Source organism: Diabrotica undecimpunctata, chromosome 5 (assembly GCF_040954645.1).
Source record: "Diabrotica undecimpunctata isolate CICGRU chromosome 5, icDiaUnde3, whole genome shotgun sequence".
NCBI lineage: Eukaryota > Metazoa > Arthropoda > Insecta > Coleoptera > Chrysomelidae > Diabrotica > Diabrotica undecimpunctata.
Window position 1 is genome coordinate 31,138,811 of NC_092807.1, and position 23,052 is coordinate 31,161,862.

The following is a 23,052-nucleotide window of genomic DNA, read 5'->3' on the forward strand; positions in this document are numbered from 1 at the left end:
ATAATGTCATACAAGTTAGAATAAATAGGGAAAGGTTGCCATTCATACATCTGTCATGAATAAATAAATGCATTCTATATAAAAAGTTTGGAAAACAGCAAATTACAGCATCTTTTTCAAAAACTTCCGTCAACTACAGATTCATTTCTCCGAATTCGGAAAAAAAAAAGTTTGTTATATACATTATAACCTGTATTTTCTGCAATGAATATTCGCGAATGATGAGAAATCCAAACACATAGCAAGCATCTGCAATTTACACAGGTAGTAAAGGTAGGTGAACTTCCATATACAATGTATACGACTGAAGGCCAGAAGGGACCCTAATTTTAACATTCTACCTGTACCTACCTCTCATTTCTGTGCTCCTGTCAAAAGTAGTTCACTATTCTGACTGAATAACTCCCCCACGTGCAAAGATTGATTGAGTGGACGTTTAGAAAGAAATCTTTTTTTATTTATTTATACCACAAAGAGGATTTATTTATCCCCTGGTGACAGTTAATTATAATAATGGTTTCAACTTTGTGTAGGTTACCCATGTGTTTGTTTCTTTGTTTCTTCCTCTACACTTATAAGCATAAAGGTAGTCATATATACCGGTTGTCTTAATATTATATCATTAATAAATAAAGCAAGAAATTAAATTTCGATCAGGTCAAGGTTCAACTAATAAGAACTTAGGAAGTTATACGGTCATTACAAAGACATTAATTAATAGAGAAGATCACAGAATTTCATACATTTAAACTAAAAGGAGAACGAAGATTTCAGGGCTGTCATAAGAAACTTGCACTACCCAGTTAACGTCAACGACATAAAAGCTGAATAAAAAAAACTAGGACATGATATGTAATATGTATGCAACGTTAAAAAATATAAAAACAGAACCCCACTACCCTCGTTTTCCATTAATTAAAAGCCGAACGACAATAACAAAAACATAATATACGATATCGAATTTCTTTTAAATCAGAAAACCAACAACGAAGCGCCAAAATCGAGAAGGGAAATACCCTAGTGCGCTAGATATCAAAGGTATAGACACACCAATACCCATTGCCATCTAAGACCACGATGTGTCAAATGTACTGGTGACCATAAAATTTACTAGTGCCCCAGGAAGGAAAGATTAAACAACGTGAAATTCATCCTGTGCAAGAATACACAGGATAAGAACAAATACCCCCCACTCCGAGAAAAATCAAATGTTACTCAACCGATAAGACAACCCCATCAATCGAATCTCCAAGTTTCACCAAGTTACGCCAACACTGTAAGAAGTACACAATAGAAACTCTTAATAGCATGCCGTACCAAGAAGTCCCACAGACATTAAACATAACGAACGTCTTTTCAGAACTAAAAAATATGTTAAAAACTTTATCAGAGCAGATCTCCACAATGCTCAACTTGCTAACTTCCGTTATAAATAGGCTTGTTAAATGATTAGGTTTTTGAAGATGGCAATCTGGAACGCTAACGGCCTATCACAACACAAAGAGGAATTAAAGACTTTTATTGTTAACCACAGTATAGACATAATGCTTATAACGGAGACACATTTAACTACTAGTACCCAAATAAAAATTCCCAATTATGTTATAACTCTCAACACCAGGACGGACTCCTGAAGAATGCTCCAGCGTCCGTCCAGTCCAGGCTGGAGTTCCTCAGGGCAGTGTGCTTAACCAACGACAGTTAACTCCACCATAGCCACATATGCTGATGATACCGCCATTGACAATCCAATTATCGCTTCACATCGACTCCAGAGAATGCTAAATGATATAAAGAGATGGCGCATAAAAGTAAATGAAAGTAAGTCGTTATATGTTACACTCAAAAGAAGATCTAGGTATGCACTTCCCTAAAAATACCTAGGTACCTGGACAAGACAGTTTAATGACCCACGCATAAAAACGTTCCTAACGATAATACATAAGAAAATTATAAGAAATGTAAAGAAAGAATAGGAGACGTACATTTTGGTTTAACTAATGGCACATGAACACGGAAGACACTTGTTTGCATAAAGCTGCTGGACCAAGAATATTGTGATCAAAGAAAACATGTCTTTATTTGCTTCTAGATTACCAAAAGAAATTTGACAATGTAAGGCATGAACTGTTCATACAGACTTTAAACGAAACTGAACTCGATAGAAAAACATGAGAATGAGACAACTATCTAACTGGAATCAAAAAGCAGAACTAAAGCTCGCCAATGGTATGTCTACAGAACAAATGGCAATAAGGCTATATGGATCATCAACGTAAGGAACTTAGACCTGATCACTTAAAGTAAGATCTCTGAATTGTGTGGAAGTTTTAGAAATATGGTGTCTTAGAAGATTCTTACAATTCCATCAGTAGATCATGAATCACGTTCTAATGATGAGGTCTTAAGAAGAGGTAATATCTAAATAGGAATACTAGATCTCCCAAATTCACGGTTTAGAGACAAGAAGCTGGTATGGCATACCTGATACCACATAGCTTATGGCACAAAAAAAGGAACATAAAATTTTATATATTCGCCAATGTAAATTAGAAACGATTTTTTTTAATTGTAATTATCCAGATCAATAATGCAAGATTATTAATGGAATAATCATTTTGTTACGAGTATATTTGTTACTAAATACCTTGTTACGAGTAAATTTTAGCTGATATAGTTTTACCAAAGAATCGGTTATTACATTCAAATAATCGCGACACCTCGAGAGGGTACGGATCCGACAAAAATGGGAATTTCTTTTTGTGTATGCATTAGTTATTAGAAATCACTTTTAATTTAGTTTTTAACTGATTGTCAATATTTTGAGAAGATAGGGAAATATATTTTATTACTATTTTCAGATTTCACTGCCAATGCTTTATATGACTCAACATTCTCGCAATTGGAAGAGGACCGAAAGAATGGGGAACTACGTAAAGCATGTGCTAAACATGGCCATGCGGTACAACCAGCACGAAGGTTAAATTCTACAGATAGGTTAATAAAACTTAGAGAAGCGATGGTTTCGGAGGTGAAATTGGAAACAAGTGCTATACAAGCATATTTGATTACCTCAAGCGATGAACATCAGGTAAGTTTTGTATATTTTAACGTTAATATCAATCACGCAGATTGAATGCTGTACATGTAGTATAATTATATATATTTCTTTACTCTCCGGAAATCGTTTTTAAAGAAAATCTTGGAATACAAATTTTCATACTTGATATAACCTGTAAAATACTGTTTTTTTTTATATATTTTAGAAGCATCAGCCATGTACTTCTACAGAAAACATCTTTGAGGACCGTTTGTTAGTTTTTTTATTGCCGTATTGTCAGATTCGGGTAAGAGCCTAAGAAGGTATCCATCGAATTCTGGCAGGCAACGGTGGGAGAAATCTTTTTTAGACTTCTAATGTCACGGAGCAAGACAACCTGACATCTTTCGGCCGAGTAGGTTACTAGGCCAAAAGATTCCAGAGTAGTGCCGAATTAGCCGTCTCCCGACTAAAACCTTAACCATCGCTCCAGAGTAGTGGTTTTGCCACTCAATGAACAACTAAAATCCTTATATTAACCATTACTTTAAAAGAAGAATAACTATATTATATTAAGCAGAAACTTACAAATAACCATACCTATCACTGTAAATCAGAAAAAAAAATGTTTAGAATTGCTAATTACCAAAAGAAATCAAAAGAATGAAAATATTTCCGTAAGGCCATAAAATAATTTTGGTTCTTTTGGTTTGGTTCTTGGCTCCCGAGAAAAAAAACAAGATTTCAGATCCCTGCTTCAATTTCCTCCTCTGTCCTCCTGCTCTTTCTTCTTTATCACCCCAGAAATCAAAAAGTGTACTTCTCTCCATTATTTCTCTCCTCTTATCAATATGTTTACCATGTTTCCTTCATCCAGCCCGAACCCCATTCGCCTCTCGAAGTCTCCCATCTCATTTACCCATTTCTGGCAGTTAAAAATGTGGATCGGAGCGCCCGGTACCCCACAAATAGTACAGACTGCCGAGGCAGATTTGCCTATTCTATTTGTAAAGGTGCCAAAACTACCATTTCGTCAGAAACTGCGCCAGGAAGTAGTCCAGTTTCCTGATCTTACATTCCCTCTCCATCGAGAATAAGCTCCTTCGTCCACCTTGCCTTTTCACTATCATTCGCCCATTCTCCCTGCCACTCCACTATCGTTCTCTCTCTTTCATTCTCGGTTCTCCGCTCCAATGATAGACAGAGCCTTATTTGAAACTGCCCTGTATGCGCTAGATACCCTGAAAGGCATTCGCCTTTGTAAAGTCTCCATCAGCTTGGCGTATTTGGCAGTGTTCAGTGCGCTACACAATAAGGGGGCAGCGTAGGTTACCACCGACTGAAAAATCCATTTAGCACCCTTCTTTTGGTGCTACCTGGACCTCCAATGTTTGGCATCAGCCATATTAAAGCATCCAGACTTCGTTTCGCCTTCTCTACCCCCTTTTGGATGTGTACTCCGAACCTCAGTCCTTCCGACAACCAGACTTAACCGATTTAACTGGTAAAACCTCCACACCTTCCACTATAAAGTGAAGAGAGGATTTGTCCCGGCTCCCTTTGAGAACTACCACCTCAGTTTTCTGAGGTGCTAGCTATAGATCGTTCTGTCTGATCCGTTCTGTGTTAGCCGCATTAGCCATCTCCGTTTTCTGACTTGCTTTTGCAATCAGTGCGAGATCATCGGCATAAGCTACAATAGTGCCCCTTGGCAACTGTAGCCTCAACACCCCGTCCTACAGGACATTCCACAGGGTGGGACCTAGTACTGAACCCTGCGGAATACCCTGCTACAAACTGATGCTAGTATCTTTTTCCCTTATGGAACTGCTAGCAAAGTATCTGTCAATTACGTTGACCAGGTACTAACTAACGTCTAATTCTCTCAGCCTGGATATGATTTTCCCATGATGCCGTGTTAAAGGCATCCTTCACGTCAAGCAGGATGAGAGACACCCATCTCTTCGTATCCTGCGTGACTAAAGAGGTTTCTTTTTTGACCGCATCTATGGTGGACCTTTTGGCCCTAAAACCATATTACTTATGGTACAAATTAAGGAAAATACAAATAAATAAATTATAAACTTTAGATAAAAATGAAAATAATACAACTCACATTAAAATATTTATTGAACGTTAATATCCAGACTAAATATCCAGTTTATTACTTTCTTACTTATTCCATTTATTTTTCAACCAATTTGTGGTCGTCCTAATGTCGTATAATATTAGTCACTTGGAAATTAGCAATGGCGGATTTTTGCATTTTAGCCTATTTCTACACTTTGGAGGTTTAAATATTGCACTGTGTTCTGTACATAATTCGGTGATTGTAATACAATTGTTAATACGAGATCGGATGATTCACGTCCAGTATGACTGCTTCGATCGGCAGTTGAAACTTAAGAGAAATATTTTTGTGTGCAATCTTTCGCAGAGTCAAATTTTGGACATCACAAGGTTGCAGCGATTGGTAAGACGTAGGAGCGCTGTTGCAAGTTTGGATTAAGTCCGAACATACACAGAACAAAACATAGGAGATTAACAGTACATATTCAGCAAAAGAAGAGCCACAATAAACGGATATGGAGAAACACATATGTACTTCTACAGTTTAAACAAGCCTTTGACAAAATAAACAGAAGGAAGAATGATAGAAATGACAAAGCGAGATTCCCAAGCAACCATAGACAATGAAAGAGAAAGAACAGAAATAATAAAATTAAAAAATAAAGTATGACAAGGAAATACGCTCTTAACGGTCCCATCACTAGACAAGATAATTGCTGTCAAACGCAGGAGCTATAAACAAAAATTCAATACAAATAATAGGATATGCGGACGATATAAGTATAGTAGCAACAGATAAAAGGGTATTAACGAAAACCTTCCAGGAAATAGAAAACTAGGCCAAACTGAGAGGACCGGAAATAAATGAAAATAAAACAAAATACATGAACGTAAGGAAGAAAAAGAAGACACAAATGACAGAACTAACAATAGATGCACACTGCTTCAAAGAGATTAAAATGTTTAAATATTTGGGAGATTAGTCAACAGAAGAAATGAAAGTATAGATATATGAAAAAAGAATTCAAGCGTTCTACAGAAATAAAAAAATATATTTAGAGATAAGAAGATAAGAAGAAAAAAAAAATGAAAATCTACAAAATGACCGTATATGACGGTATATGCTTTAAAGACATTTACATTAACAGCAAGAGAAGAGCAACTGAAAGTTTTTTGAGGAAGATTATTAGAATAATAACAGAAATGAATGGGTCAAGCGAACATAAAGCAATAAAAGCACAGAGAATTAGATGATATGAACACATAATGAGAAGAGAGAAGAGCAATCCGTTAAGAGTTATAACGGAATGGATACCACCAGGTAAAATAACCAAAGTCAGATCTAAACTAAGATGGAGACAACAAGTGGAAAAATACTTAAGGAGTATTGAAATTAGAAATATAGGAAGGACAATCAAAGAGGGAGAAGAATAGAGAAAAAAGTGGAAACAGCGAAGTCACACCAGAAACTGTAAAACCAAACCCAGAATAGGAAAATGAATCTTCAAGTAAAAACAGTTCCTCGGAAGCATATATATATATATATATATATATATATATATATACATATATATATATATATATATATATATATACAGCAGGTATCTTCTAAAATGTATACTTAAAGAATAATTAAAAATAAAGGACATAAGTAAATATACTTTATATAATATTTTTATACAGATTTACCAGTATACTGATAATAAGCAGTAATAAAAGATGCTGCTCCACTAAAGATGGCTAAAAATGCTTGAAAATCTACTTCGTAAAAGCCTCCAGCTGTAAAGTATGGACTGTGCAATTTTATTTGACGATTCAAGAGAATTATTTTGTGGTTTAAAATTTTACCCTGGTTATCTTCTGGAAAATATTGTAAAACTGAGCTGGTCCGTTCCAATATTTCATTCATGGCTCGTTCTATGCGAACACAAAATAATATTATGTATAGAAAGCATATCTAAAACAAAAACGAAATGTTTTTATAGTATTCATAAAATATGAACGAAATCAATAATGTTCGAAATACAGGTATAGGATTTAATTTTATTATTATTGGATAGGATATAAAAGTTATTATATTTATTATGCTATTCAGACGATGTCGTACTTATTACAGACAGTAAAGATGATCTGCAGGGAGACCTGTATCAATTTAATTTAACATCAAGTAAATTTAATACACTAATTTCACGAACAAAATAAAAAGTAAGGTAATCTGCAAAAATTCAATCAGATTAAGTCATCATCATCATCAACTAGCCTCTAACGTCCACTGCTGAACATAGGCCTCTCGCATGCTTTTCCACTTAGTCAGATTTTGTGCCATCTGAATTTAATTTAATCTGAATCCATCTGAATCAGATTAAGTGGAAACCAAAAAATAATTTAGCAAACTAGTTGTTTAGCAACAACGTGATGTTTTAAACATACAATCTAGCGCAATAAACATCTACGAACAAATACAGGGGCCAAGATTTATAAGGTACGGCCAGTTATTATTTTATATGAAAAGTGTCTTTACATTAATTAGAAATTAATTTAAATACATATATAACTAACAAAAAGACAAACAAACATAAAGAAATATGATAACATAACAAAAACCTAAGAATTTAAACATGGAGCCAGTAGGAGGTCTTCCAATGTACAGGTCGCCGGACATTGTGGGCAGCAGTAAAAATGTTATATGGTTTCTAGTTCTCATCATTCGCATAAAGTGGTCAGAATATCTTTGTTATTGGCCACTTCGCTTCTGAGTTTATTTAAGCTTTTTCCTACCTTCCAGTTCAGGTTTAAGTCAGGTGGTAATACCTATGTGGGATGATTCCATTGTCGTAGATGGAGCAGCTTATCTTTCCACATATCTATCACATCTGTGCGTGGCTGGGTGTCTAGTGGAATCGAGCTATGTAGGAAACTTTTTCTCGATTTTAGCCACCTTCTTGGTGGTTGGTGCCCGTATACTGGCTCTCATTAGTTTCCACCTTATTTTTTTCGATGTTGTCTGCGGTAGTAGGTCTAATGCTTGGAGAGTCTATATTGGCCAAATTTTTAAGCTTATCTACTGGTGTTGGTCCCTTAGCACCCCGTTATTATTCTTCAGGTCTCGTTTAATGCTGATTCTACTTGTTTAGCGGGGTCAGATTTTTGCCAGAGTCGACAAGCATATTTTGCTGCACAGTACGAGTATTGACTCCCCATTTACTTCCAGTAAGCTTTTGTATGATGTTGTTATGAGCAGCTACTTAATTTTTTGTTTTTGTGCAGTCTGCTTTGCATATGAGAGTATCATCAGGCCAGGACTAAGGTTCTTAGCACCGACCTTTTCGCTCTCCATTTACTTCCAGTAAGTATTTTTTGTTTTTGTACAGTGTGCCTTGTATGTGAGAGTATTGCTCATATTAACTTTTAAGTATTTGAGATAGAAAGCGTGTTCTAGTTCTCTTCCATCTCACGCAACTCTCAGTTTTCTTTGGAGCTCTCTACTTTTTAGATAGTTAGGTTGGCTTATAGTGGGTTTTCTTGACAATATTTTGTAACTTTACCAAGCGTAACGCTAAGGAATTGTACTGCGATTTCGAAGTCCTTCGTCTATACCGCTAATGCCAGAACAACCAAAAAATTCATCAAGTAGCTTCCTATACCCAGCGTCTAAGAAGTTTTTTGAATTTTGTGGTTGTGGTTGGTCGTTGGTGTAGATGTCAAAAAGTATTGGAGATAGAACACTTTCTTGCAGAAGCCCATTATTTTGAGAAGTCTAACTTCACCTGCGTAGAAATTTACATAGAACCTATGGTTCTGCAAAAGGTTGCGAACTATGTCTGTAAAGGTGGGATCCCTTGTAATCTGATACTGTATTGCACTACGTCATACGCTGCAGCGAAAGTCGACCAAAGCTACTCCAGTGATTTGCCCTCTCTCGAAATCATATTGGATGAACTGAGTTAGATTAACAATCTTAATTTTTTTCTTTAAAAATTTGGTTTAATTATTTTAGTAATTTCAAAATTTGTTAAATATAATAGAATTAATTAATCATTTACATTTTCGTTATTATCTTGTATTTGTGATTAAGTACTTCATTTTGATTATATAATTGCAAAAGAGCATATGTAATTGTTTGTATGTGAAAATAAAATTAACTTTGAAAAATTAAAGTCAAATATCGAGCACAATTTTAATAATCAAATCTTGCCTTTCGCTTTCTACAGCATCATCAGGGGCATTTCGTCAAATTTGGGCTATCCAGCAAGCGCAGAATGTAATAAACATTAAATTAAACATAAATTGTACATAACATTACACTAAAACAAGGACAAACAGTTTAGAATTATTTAAAAATTATTTTACGCTACATTCTTGTCGGCAACAGGAAAGAGAATGAAATTATTGTTTTTACTTTTCTCCATATAATTTCATCATATTGTCTCACCTTTTCAACCTTCCTTGGACATTCAAATATTTCAAAATCAAAATTAGCCAAATCGATCCAGTCGTTCTCGAGTTGTTATAAAAAAGTTATATATTTTTATAATAAGTGTATATGTAGGGGAGGCTGGCCTAAAACGGCATGCTTGGGTAACCCAATACATTGCTGGTTTTTAATGAACCGCGCACATCTGAAGTTACATTCTACCTCAGAACGCTAAATGATATTATAAAGTAAAAACAAATAGGCAAATCTGGGATAAAAACTCAATGCAAAATACAATCGAAGCTGTTCGTAGTCAACAAATGGGATGTCTGAAAGAATTAAAAACATTCAACGTTCCATTCACAACCTTGAGAAGACGAGCTATTAGTAACTCTAATAAAAAAGTTAAAAATAACGAGGAAAAACAACGAGGAAGAACTTGGTAGATTGTATACCATATTTACAATCGCCCATGAGAACGAACTAGTCGAACATTTGAAATTATTAGAATCTCGATTATTTGTATTGACCTGTGATGATTTGAGGAGACTTGCTTATGACTGGACAGAAATGAATAATTTCGACCACAGGTTTAAAAGGGAAAAAGAGAATCGAAACGTGCTGGATGGGACTGGCTTAAAGGATTTAGGAATAGGAAACATCCCGATATTTCACTAAGGAGACCTGAAAATACCACCATAACTAGAGCAATGGCATTCAACACACAAAATATAGCAAAATTTCAAATCATATCAAGAGGTTATCGACAAATTGGGTTTACTTGTGTGTTGAGTATAACAGAGGATGTGTTAACACACAAGTAAACCCTCCCCAAAATACAGGTGCTATGAAAGTTAGCTCTGATTCCCACTCACTGACTAACAATATTCCTAATATATCTTTTGTATCACTTCCATTTATTAAGGACGTCTCTCCCAAATTGACCAGAATTTTTGCTCAATACCTACCAAATGTAAAAATTGCTTATAAAAGCACTCTAGTTGTGGGATCTTTGTACAAGTCATTGAAAGATAAAGTACCAAATTTAGATAAAAGTGATGATCTACAAACTTAATTGTTTGGGCTGTGAAGGTTCTTATATAGGTCACACCTCCCAAAAAGTTTCTAGCCGCTTGACTCTTTACAAGAGTGACATTAGGTTACACCCTGATAGATGTTCTCTAGCCACACATGCTAACACAACAGGACACTCTTTCGATTTTCCAAATGTAAAAATCCTATCCACGGAGAGCAATTATTTAAAAAGATTGTTTCTCGAGATGGCTTTCATTTTTCAAGAAAAAGAAACTATTAACAAAAAGACAGATACCAATAATTTAAGCAACTTATATTCATTATTGTTAACTTTGGATAAACACGAATCTACTATAAGTGTATTTTTATGTATGAGAGAGTAATAAAACAATAAATTATGTATGCAAATCCCTAAACTGTTGATACGGGTGACTCAATGAAAAACAGATATTTGTCAACAAGTTTACAGAAGTATATAGGAAAACAATTTTAAATTGAGTATGACCACCAGGTATAAAGGTTGGAGCAGAATAGAATACAACAGTTGTGAGGGTTACTAATCCCTAAATAAGGTTGCCAGTGTCGGAGTGATGGAGGTTAACAGGTACCAATGAATTTGCAAGAAATGTAAGATGTTTATTTTATTGGTTATATATAACCAATAAAAGTTTAATAAGTACCTACCTATTTGCAAAATAAAGTTTAATTCTTTAGATAAAATAAAACGTTTTATTTTATCTATTTGCAAAATAAAGTTTAATTCTTTGCCTATTTGCAAAATAAAGTTTAATTCTTTAGATAAAATAAAACGTTTTATTTTACCTGAAATGAGTGCATTCCACGAAGTAAGGGTTTCAACAATTAAACATTTAATTCTTTAATTCCAGGAATCTACGACAGTAATTGACTAGATAATTACCTTCTAAACTTATTCCACAGAAAATGTGATAGTGGGTTTTTCCATTTTGTATATAGGAAGGTCCAAGTTTCGTATTCAAAATTCTTAACAGTTCACTAAAAGTAGGTACTTCAGTTGCAAGGTGCAGTTTATTGTGTATACTAGTGTTATGGAAAATTTGGAAGTGCCGTGTAAACGCCGAAAAATTGGTCCTCTAACAGTTAATTAAAAAACATTAATATTTAATTGTTTTAAATCATTTACAGACAAACGTTTATGTGAAAGTGTTGATGAGACCGTTGAGTTAGTTAGCAGTACACTTGGTGTTGGAAAATCTACGATTTACAGAGTTATTAAAGAAGAGAAATGTGGTAGTTTTCAAATGCCACGTAATGCTCCAGGGAAACCAAAATTTCAAATAGAATATCATTTTAAAGAAGGACTTCGACGGAAAGTGCATGAATTCTTCTTTAGACAAGAATTTCCAACATTGGATAAAGTTCTTGTCTCAGTTCGAGATGATAAGGATTACCCAGAAATGAGTCGAAGTACGTTATGGAAACTTTTAAAAGAAATAGGCTTCCGCTGGAAAAAGAATCCCAGAAAGTCTATTTTATTAGAAAGAAGCGATATTGTCATATGGAGAAGACATTTTCTAAGAACCATAAAGGAAATGAGAAACCAAAAAAGAAAAATATTTTATCTTGATGAAACATGGATCAACGAGGGTCATACACCAAATAAATTTTGGCAGGATGAAACTGTTACAAGTCAAAGGCAGGCTTTTGTAAATAACTTATCTACTGGTTTAAACCCACCATCAGGAAAGGGACGCAGGCTGATAATAGTACACATTGGCAGTTCAGACGGTTTTGTTGAAGGTGGTTTATTAACTTTTGAATCAACTCGTACCGGTGACTACCATGAAGACATGAACGCTGATGTCTTTCAAGAATGGTTCGAACAAATGATAGATCTTCTTCCTAAGAACTGTGTAATAGTAATGGATAATGCAAGTTATCACTCCAGACTTATAGAAGGACTGCCCACAACCAAGTGGTTAAAAAAAGACTTGCAGAATTGGCTGAGTTCAAAAAATATTACGTACCATCCCGGATCTATAAGAAAGGAACTTTATTCGTTGTGTGCCCTTCATAAAGAAAAATTTTAAAAATACGAAATTGATGAAATTGCCAAAAATCGTGGAATGACAGTACTTAGATCCCCACCATATCATTGTGAATTAAACCCGATTGAACTGGTATGGGCACAGATAAAGAGTGAAGTTTCAAGAAAAAATACCACTTTTAAAATTCATGATGTTAAACAGTTGTTTTTGGAGGCCGTAAATAATGTAAAACCTGAAAACTGGGAAAAGGCAGTAAATCAAACTATTAAAGAAGAGGAAAAAATGTGGAAGCTGGACAATATTACTGATAAAATGATCGAGCCAGTTATTATAAATCTTGGTTCTGAAAGTTCATCTTCTGAATCTGATTTGGATTTGTAACTAGTAGCTGTAAGTTTTATATTAATATTTTTATTCATCTATTTAACATACCTTAGACGGTTTTAAAAACTCTTTTTCTCTTTTGTAATTTTTAAAAATTAAAAAAAATATGAATTTTTTAAAACCCTTTTTAATGTAGGCCAGTCAGTTCTAATATAGTGTGTGATAAAAGAGGTCACTTTTGTTTACATACACATAACACTTTATAACACTGAAATAATTCATTGATTTTTTACAATTATTCAAAGTAATTTTTCAATTAATCTTGAGCACGCCCATGGAGTGGTCGGAGCTACCAGTTAATTATGCTAATTACTCTCTCGTTCATAAAAATAAACTATAATACAGACAATTCATCATCAACAATATAAGTTTCATTATATATGAGATATACAATACCTCTCCTACTTCTTCTAAAATAAGTCTTTTTACCTTTTCTGTTTCAAGAAGTTCAGTGTCTATCAGGTATACTATTACCTTTACATTGTTATCATTAAGATCTAACGTTCTATCGTTTTAAGTTGGCAGTAACGAATTCACAACCAATTCTTTTGTTTCTGATAAGAATTTTTATAACCTAAATTTTATTTTATGACATGTTCTGTAATTATTTTAACATAATTTTATTTAAGTGTTCATGTATATGTGTTTTAAAGTGTTTTAAATAGTATTTGTTAAAGAACGTTTTTTTTTAAACAATTTTGGATAGTTTTCACCATCATTTGTAGGGGTCAAATGAGTTGCTCATTTCATTTGATAAACATCACGACAACTAACCTCAATTAGTGTAAGATGCAAAATAATTATTTTTCTGTATTTTGTACTAATTTTGTTTATTGTAGCACCCTGATGATGCAAATAAAGATTTGCGGAAGCTTGGTTTACTAAAAAGAGTACTTCTTTGTCCTATCTTCCGCTGCACACCCAAATATTTGAGTTTTGTATTCTATTTGATCAGCGTTGATGACAAGCGTTTATCGCTTTTTCACTATATATATATATATATATATATATATATATATATATATATATATATATATATATATATATATATATATATATATATAATTTTCCCTTTGAATCAATCTACAATGTGGATGAGACTAAAGTGTCCACCGTGCTGAATGCACCAAAAATATTTGCTGTTAGTGTTAATAAACATGTTGGTATTGTCGCGGTGGCTGAATGCGGAATATATATCACAGATGTTTGTTGTACAAACCCAATTAGAAATTACATTCCCCAAACATTTATAGTTTCTAGAAAAAATTGGAAACCAGACTTATTAGAAGGAGAGCTTACAGCTTCAGTGGAATTTTCTTAAGCATCGGGGTGGATTACAGGTGAGATCTTTCTCAAATAGTTGAAGCATTTCAATGTTTTATTTTTTTCACAGTTAAAAGCCTTTTTTGAAGTAGGAGACGAGCAAAAATCAGGAATAATGAAGAAAGGCCAATTTCTCAGATGTCAGTTGCCAGTGTCTTTCGCGTAGCATACGAAAAGGAAGCTATTGTCGAAAATGCAGTAAGTGGCTTTAAAAATAGAGGTTTCTGGCCCATTGATCCTAATATTTTCCTGAAATCTGTTTTCTTCCTCGAACACAACAGACAAGATTTATCCAGCAGCCAGCAACATTGTTAGTCAACGCTGATGGAATTCATGAAGAATAAACTTTATTGTAGATTCAAAAGGATAAATCGTACGTTGAAGCAAACAACACGAAAAATGTTAAGTGCGTTATTGCACTCGATGTCATAAGTCCTTTACCATCCACATCAAAACAAACAACTAAAAGCAAAATAAAACCCACTCCACCTGTACTTACCAGCAATCCCTTCATGGCAAAAGTTAAACAAAAAGAAACAGAGAAAATTTAAAGGCAAACTACAAGACATACTGCAGAGCAATTAAAATAGATGCAGAAGATTTAAAAATGAACCTGACATTGAGATGGACGTGTTTTTGACACGCCTTTTGACGTGTTGCGAAGAATTCTCAAAATCCAAGCCATGTGAATCATGGATACGATGCTGCAAATGTAAGGACGCACGTTTTTTGTGAAGGAGTTGCACCAAAAATAATAACATACATTTGAGATGCTTGCATTTGAATGTGTGCCGTTTTGCCCCGAACAATTAAATACTTTGAGTTTTTTAATTTTTTTGTAAAATTTGGGCTACTGTAGATTATAATTTGTGATATTAGTGGCAATAGTACAATCTCAGATCTCTAGTGCAGAAGAGTAGCATTTCATAATTGTTTTTTGTATTAATATTCCATTCTAAATAGACTTGTTGGAGTAAAACGGTTAATGCATTTGAAAGCATGTTGACTTTTTTGCTGTAAAGGATGATTGGTTTTGTTTCTTTGCAACCTACAGGGTAAATATCCAATAAATATTACATCTGATGCAGTTTCTACTTTTTCTTTAAGTTAACTTATGTTAAACGTGTCACTTTCAAAAATAGTGTGCCGTTTTACTTCAGCCTTTCCTTTTTTTTCTTCCTGGATCCGTCTGATCAAAAATATCTCCATTATCACTAAAGCTAAAGCTTCTTGTATTTGCTGCCCATTGTTGTTTCCTACACCTAGTCTAGAATTTTGGTACCATGTAGAAGTTTGTACAGGTCTTATGCTTGGTGTGTCCTAAATATCCTTGGGTATCCTCTTGGTTGCCCATACAGTTTTTGTCTTTTACGGTCCAGCTTCTCGAAGTCGCATAATAAATATTTTACAGTTTCTAGTTCCTTATCACAGAGTCTGCAGTTAAGACATCCATTGTAAATGACTATTTTATTCAGGAATTCTCTTACTGGTGCATGCCCGGTCAACATTCCTGTTACTGTTCTCAGTTTGTTCCTGCCTATACGAAGCAGTTCTTTTATAATTTTTTTATGTGGTCCACCAATGAAGATTTTTCTATGTGTTTGTTTTGGTATTCTTTCCCAATATCGCACAAGACTCTCTTTATTCCAGTCCTCTACAGCCCTACAAACTGCTGACTTTTGTATTCACAGAGTTTCAGCCAATTAATTGGATTCTCTTTTTGCAAGTTGATATGCTGTCCAGTACCAAGACAAGCTTAATCTTGTTTCGGTGTCCCGTTCATGCACATCCAGACCAGTCTAGATGTCACTTCCTGATATACCAGTGCCTTCAGTGCTACTTGACTGTCAGAAAATGTGTGGATCTGTGCTTTTTCAAGAGCTTTCTCATTTTTTCTTTTTGCAATTTGCAGTATCGTATAAATCTCCGCTTGAAAAACGGTGCAATTCCTTTCCAAATCAAAGCTTCCGCTAATTCTTTGATTATTCGAGTATATTCTTGCCACCACACCCTCTGTAATTTTGGATCCATCTGTATACCAGAGCTTACCCCGTTGGTTATGGTTTCTTGTTTCTCCATACGTTCCTGTCTGGAACAGACAATCTATATGAATTCTTAAAATTGTATTTTTTTGCCATGAAATGTAATCTGGTTTCTATTCGTCACAGTCCTGATACTCATTTGCCTTGTACCTTGATTGCAAAGTTTCAGTGATTGTTTTATTCTGTACGATCCCAAGCTTGCTTCTTCTTGTATTATCAAATGCAAGGGAGGCATTCCTAGTAGAGCCTCTATAGCTGCTCTTGAAGTAGTACGCATGATACTAATTATTCCCATACATGCAAGTTTTTGAACCTTGCTGAGTTTGGCTTTTGCAGCTGTTTGAAGTGTCTTATTTCACCACATTGTCACTGCATAAGTAATTGAGTGTTTAATCACCTTGGTGTACACCCAGTACACCATGTCCGATTTTAATCCACATTTTTTTATACATACGCCTGACCCTCGTAAGTGTTGTAACTGCACTGCTTGTGATTTTTTCTAATTCTAGTTTCCGTCTGCGTGTGATGGCAACCAGCCTCCCCTATGTATATTATGTATATTATTGTATAAGAAAGCAAGCAAGCAATTTAATTTCACCCAGCCTGTGAGACTTGTATACCCCTTAAAAATGACACTCGAATGTTACAATTCATTGGGGCGACGAGGATTAACTCTTGTACTTGGGAATCACTCCACTGCGTTCCAATGATCCAGACCATGCCTTCCCCCCTATAGAACTCTGATGCGCAATAGGAGCACAACTATCAACTAAGTGCTTGTCGTGTGGAAGTCCTAGGTACAAGAACTCCAACACGATATCCTATCCCGATCAAAGCAGATTAGCGTAAGGGGCTCTTTTCGTGCTATTTCTGGTAGTTTATTATCGAATCTGAAATTAATTGCTTTTGCCCCAAATCTCCGCTCCGTGTTCGGTGACTTGCCGCTCGGAGATGTGGGCCTTTCGTGTCAGGGTTTAGGGTTTTTTGTTAATTTTTTTGGTGGCTTTTGCCTTTTTGTTCTTAGTTTTGTAATTCTTTTGGTGGCAGAAGCCGTTTTTTAAGTTTTTGAGTGATGTCTGAAAAGTAATATCATTAGTCATTATAAAAATTGACAGTGCTATATGCTTGGTTGTCTTCTGTTGATAGTGCTACGATTTTCTAGATATGTTGGCCAGGATTTGTTGTTTTGATCTTTTGTGCTTCCATCAATGGAACGCATCATATCTTATTATGTCTCGCAGTATCGGGCTTGGGTGGTTCTCTAGCTCAGCAAACTTTGTTCTGGCTTTTCCTTCCATCGTGTCTGTCATCATCATCATTGGTTCCACAACCCATGGTGGGTCTTGGTCTGCTAAGTCTCCATTCTGTTCTATTCTTCGCCTTGGCTTTCCAGTGTTGTACTACCAACATTCTCAAGTCTTCCTCCACTTAATCCTTAAATCGTGCTCTGGGTCTGCCTTTCCTTCTCACTCCATCTATTCTTTGGTTATAAATATGTTTTGGCGGCTCCATCTTATTCATTCTCTCTATGTGACCTAACCACATAGCCACGCAGACGGTTTATTTTGATGGACCTAATAATATCAGGTTTGTCATACAGGCGGTAAAGTTCAAAATTATAGCGTCTACGCCATAATCCGCCCTCCTGTACTCCTCCATAGATATGCCGGAGGATTTTACGTTCAAAGCATCTTAAACGTTCTTCATCGCTCTTTGTCATCGTCCATGTTTCCGACGCGTAGGTGAGGATGGGCTTGATAAGAGTTCTGTATATCACTAGTTTCGTTCTTTTTGTAACTAGGCTTGTTGTTAAAATTTTTTTTAATCCATAATAGGCTCTATTTGCCAGATATATCCGTCTGTTAATTTCTGCACTTACTGCATTATTCTGATTGATTTGTGAGCTTAGGTATATAAACTCTCTTACTCCTTCGAAAGTATATGTTCCGATCGTTAGATCTTCGGATTGTGCTGCTTGTATATAATTTGCTGCTTCCTCTGTTTGTCTCGTTTTTTACCCTTGGAGTCTTCTATATGCCTGATTTTTTTTGCGTTACTTGTGCGCATTCTTCACGTACCAGTCTGACCTTAATTGTTGTTAATATCTTCAACTATAACATCCGCGCAGCCTTCCAGCTTGCTTTCGAGACTTTCCTCGAATCACTTAGCTATCTTAGGGTTCTTTAACGCTTCTACTTTGAACCTTTCCTCTTTAACTTCTTTTTATTTCTTTGCATTGGAGATTCTAGCTCTTAGTTTAGCTTGTAGTGGTCGATTTGGTTTACTGTATTCCCATCTGGACTTCTCCATGTTCCCTTATGTATATCTTTGTGCCTGAAACATGTACTGGCAATCACCATAGTCATTGAGAAGGATAAGTGTATTCCCTTTCCTTACCTATCTTTGCAATAAAATCTTAAATTAAGACCTTTACATTTCTAGGACAATGTTGTATGCTATTCTCCAGTTGTTCATAAAATTGTTGTTTTTATTCACCTGGAGGACCAGTTCACCCGCTCTCGTCAGTTTTCGACCCAACTTTCCACCCGAGTTGGATACAGGATATCCAGTTGGGTTGCTCGGTTTAACAGGGGGCACCAGCGTGAAGGTGAGAGTCGGATTTGAGTAGAAGAGGCTAAGTGGAGTAAACTGGAAGCAACTCCATGTTTTCGCATTCTACCCCTTTACCCCCTTCGTGTCTGTCACCCTTACTTATTTCAATTCTCTAAACAGAGTAGGTTCAGAAACGTATCGGGGTATATTTACCGCTTCTCTGAGTATGTTATTATTGTGCTGCTTGTATCCTTTTTTTGTTTGATTTACTTATGTGTCTCCATGCGAGAGATGCATTTGTTATTATTGGAAGTATGATGCTGTTAATCAGTCTTATTTTCGTTTTTAGTGTTAATTTGCTTTTTCTACCTATAAATCCTCTTATTGCCGCTCTGGATGTGATTGGTTTTTTTAATGGTTTGGTCCACATGTTGCGTGAAATTTAGTCCTTGATCCATTGTGGCTCCTAGGTATTTTGCTTCTCCATTCTCCTTCTTTTCCATTCGACGGGATTATTTTGCACTGTAAGCTGTTCGTCTGGGGTTTCACTTCTCTTTTTAAACATGACTGCTTGAGTTTTTTCTGAGTTGATGGCTATTTTCCATTGGATACTTCATTCTTCTATTTTATTTAATGCTGTCTGTAAGTTGTTTACAGCTTCATCAATGTTTCTGTGTTTAGCCGCAATTACTGAGAAGTGTTTCTGGTGTTATTAGAACATCGGCGGTATATATTGTATACAGTAGAGGTGACAGGACTCCGGCCTCCGGAGCTCCGTCCTTGGACAGGACTTGTCCTATCCGAACCTTAAACCTGTCATGGCTCCGCTGTATCCATTGTTTCTTATTTTGTATGTCAGTCCTTCATACCAGACTCTGTCGAAGGCTTTGTTTACATCCAGGAAGGCTGCTCCTGTATTCTGGTTGTCGTTGATTCCAGCTGTTATGTACTCTGTTAGTCTGAGTACTTGTAGTTCGCTGAAGTGTTATGCTCGCAATCCAAACTGAGCCTCTGGGACTATTCCTAACCTAATTAATGTATACTGCAAGGTTTCTGCATGCGTTACGCTAAATATTATTTTTGGCCTGTGCAAAAACATCATACTAAGCTATAAGAAGTATTTACTTTAAAAGAACTTTACGTTTGTAAACGTTAACTATAGTCACTTTCCATCATATTGATAGCATATTATGTATGCAAATCCCTAAACTGTTGATGCGGGTGACTCAATGAAAAATAGATATTTGTCAACAAGCTTACAAAAGTATATAGGAAAACAATTTTAAATTGGGTATGCCCACCAGGTATAAAGGTTGAAGCAGAATAGAATACAATAGTTTTGAGGGTTACTAATCCCTAAATAAAGTTGCCAGTGTCGGAGTGATGGAGATTAACAGGTACTAATGAATTTGCAAGAAATGTAAGATGTTTATTTTATTGGTTATATATAAAATAATTTGTGGCCGTAATAGGGGCCGATTTGTAAAAAAATGAATATTATTTTAATCAAATTCCATTTCAGATTCACTGCTTTCTTCAGAATCTAAGGAATCTTCAACTCCAATGTTAATTATTACCGGTTCCAGCATTGCATCAGTCATATTATCCAAATTCCACATTTTATTTTCTTCCTTGTGAGCATGACTAACAGCATTTTTCCAATTTTCTGGAGTTACTTTTGATAAGGAATGTTCTAATAATTGTTGTAAGTCTTCTAATTTAAAAGTTTTGTTGTTGCGTCCGACTTCACCCTTTACTTGAGACCATATATTTTCTATCGGATTCAGATCACAGTGGTATGGGGGTAAACGTAAAATAATTACATCACGGTTTAATGCCATTTCATCAATTATATATTTTTTATAAGCTGCTTTATGTTGCCTTACAATAGGTAATATTTCCTTTTTTGTCGAATTCTCCTTGTACTCAATTGCGTGTTTATCCAACCATTCGATTATCTTTCCTTTTTTCCATGCCGTTGTTGGCAATTTTTCTGCTAGTCTTGAATGGTAACTAGCATTATCCATGACTATGACAGAATTTTTTGGAATTAAATCCAACATTTGCTCAAAATATTCTTCAAAAACGTCAGCAGTCATTTCCTCGTGGTAATCTTTGGTTGATTTCGATGCAAAACTTAATAATCCACCATTGACAAAACCGTATTCGTTTCCAATATGGGTTATTATGAGTCTGCGTTCTTTTCCAACGGGAATATTGTTTATTCCAGTAGATACACCTTCGATGAATGCCTGACGGGAACTTTTCACATTTGTATCAACCCATAGATATGGTACAGTATGACCTTCATTTAGCCAAGTCTCGTCCAAATAAAAAATTGTTTTCCCTTCTTCTCGGTACTTTTTAATAGTTCTTAGATAATCTCGTCTCCAACATACAATGTAATCTTTTTCAATTAAAACGGATTTTCTTCTCTTCTTTTGCCAACGAAATCCCATCTCTCTCAATAGTCCCAATAATTTCTTGTTGCTTATGATTGGTAACTCTTCGTTTTCTCTAATTAATGTTTGGATTTTGTCCAATGTTGGAAATTCTTTGTTAAAAAAAAAATGAGTGGACGCTGCGTCTTATCATGTTTTTATGTATTTCTTCAATTTCCAAGGGTTTACTCCCTCCACTCTTCTTGGGAGATGAAACAGTTCCTCCTTTTCTTTCTTTTAGGAATCTATAAATTGTTGCTTCTCCAACCCCTGTCATATTTGAACACATGTTAACGATTTCACGAACATTACTTAAAGGGCGTTGATGTACAAGTGTATCGTGTACATTTAATATTATATTTTTCTCTCTTAGACTGAAGGCACCTTTAAAACTACACTTAACCGGGATAAAACCTGTTGTCGACGTCATTTTTAAATGCAAATAACAAAATATCGACACCAAAAACGTAGGTAGGTGAGACATGAACAATGTACATCTACGAACTAAATGGAAGATGCAAACAATTTCTAATTTATATTATTGGCATAAGCTGTAATGTGGCATAAAAACTACTTAAACTATTATTAGTGAAGCCTTATCAGTAATTTCAGGTAATCGTTCAAAGAAGGTATTCTTTTTGTTTCAGGCGATAACTTGTATAGAAAACAATAATCACCTTTAAGTTACTGTTTACATTAATTTATTTCGTGAAACATTGAATTCTCTCGTTAATCACCCGTGTATAATTAACAATAATCGTGTGGCATATATACCGACGTTTTTTACGCACAAAAAAGGTATAGTGAGATTAGTGGACACTTATTTTACAGAAGATTTTTTAAAAGATAATGAATTGTTGACGGCATCTTAAAATATTAATTTTTTTTATTTATTTCAAAACAAGTATAGGGTGACGCCTATGGTTTTTTGACCTGTTAAGGATTTGCATACATAATGTGCTATCAATATGATGGAAAAGGACTATATTGATAAGAACTTACCCACAGGAATATGGAATTTACGACGTATTTTAATATGTAAAATATCAACGTATGTGGACCGTACCGATCATAACCAATATAAGAAACCATTAAAAATATTGTCATCACACCTGAAAGCCATAGAATTTGATACCCGTAAATATTATTCAAAGCTTTGATTTTCTTTATAATTTCAATTACTGATAAAATATACTCATTAACCAGTTTGGTACTAGAATTTCCGTTTTTAGCTGTCTTAATCAATATTGTTATCCTTGATTTAATGTGTTCAATTTCTGTCAAGAGACCATCTGCCAAAGTGCAAAATAATACAGCAGTTAAAAGTGTCATTAATAAGCTAATAAACATCGGTAATTGATACAGTAGTGTATTAATAAAACTAGTATCTAAGTAAAACTTCATAAATAAAACTCGTCCAATGTTTATTAAGATCGCTGTAAAAAATATCATCCTTTTTAAGAAAAAGCTATGTTCTTTACACATAAAATTTTTTAAGAGCGTCTTCCAATCTTCTTGGAGACTCTGTGTAACAAATATTTGGGAAAGTTCGAACAGTTGTATGACAAGAATTTTCATATAAACATCTCCAATTGTTTTATCTGTTAGTATTTTATTCTGTAAAAGCACAGTCCTTGCTTTTAGACCAATAATATTTATGAATATTGTCATCGACAAGCATAAAGTTGTTTTTATACAATCCAAAATACGTTGCGGCACTGAC

General features: G+C 34.9%; 1 protein-coding gene across 1 annotated transcript in view; it reads left to right on the forward strand.

Moving 5' to 3' along the window:
* LOC140441240 (xaa-Pro aminopeptidase ApepP-like) overlaps positions 1-23,052 on the forward strand; it is a 298,581-nt gene that overhangs the window by 234,173 nt on the left and 41,356 nt on the right. The window contains exon 2 of the mRNA XM_072531835.1: positions 2,862-3,091. Within this exon, the coding sequence (XP_072387936.1) occupies positions 2,862-3,091 (230 nt within the window). The remainder of the gene's footprint in view (positions 1-2,861; positions 3,092-23,052) is intronic.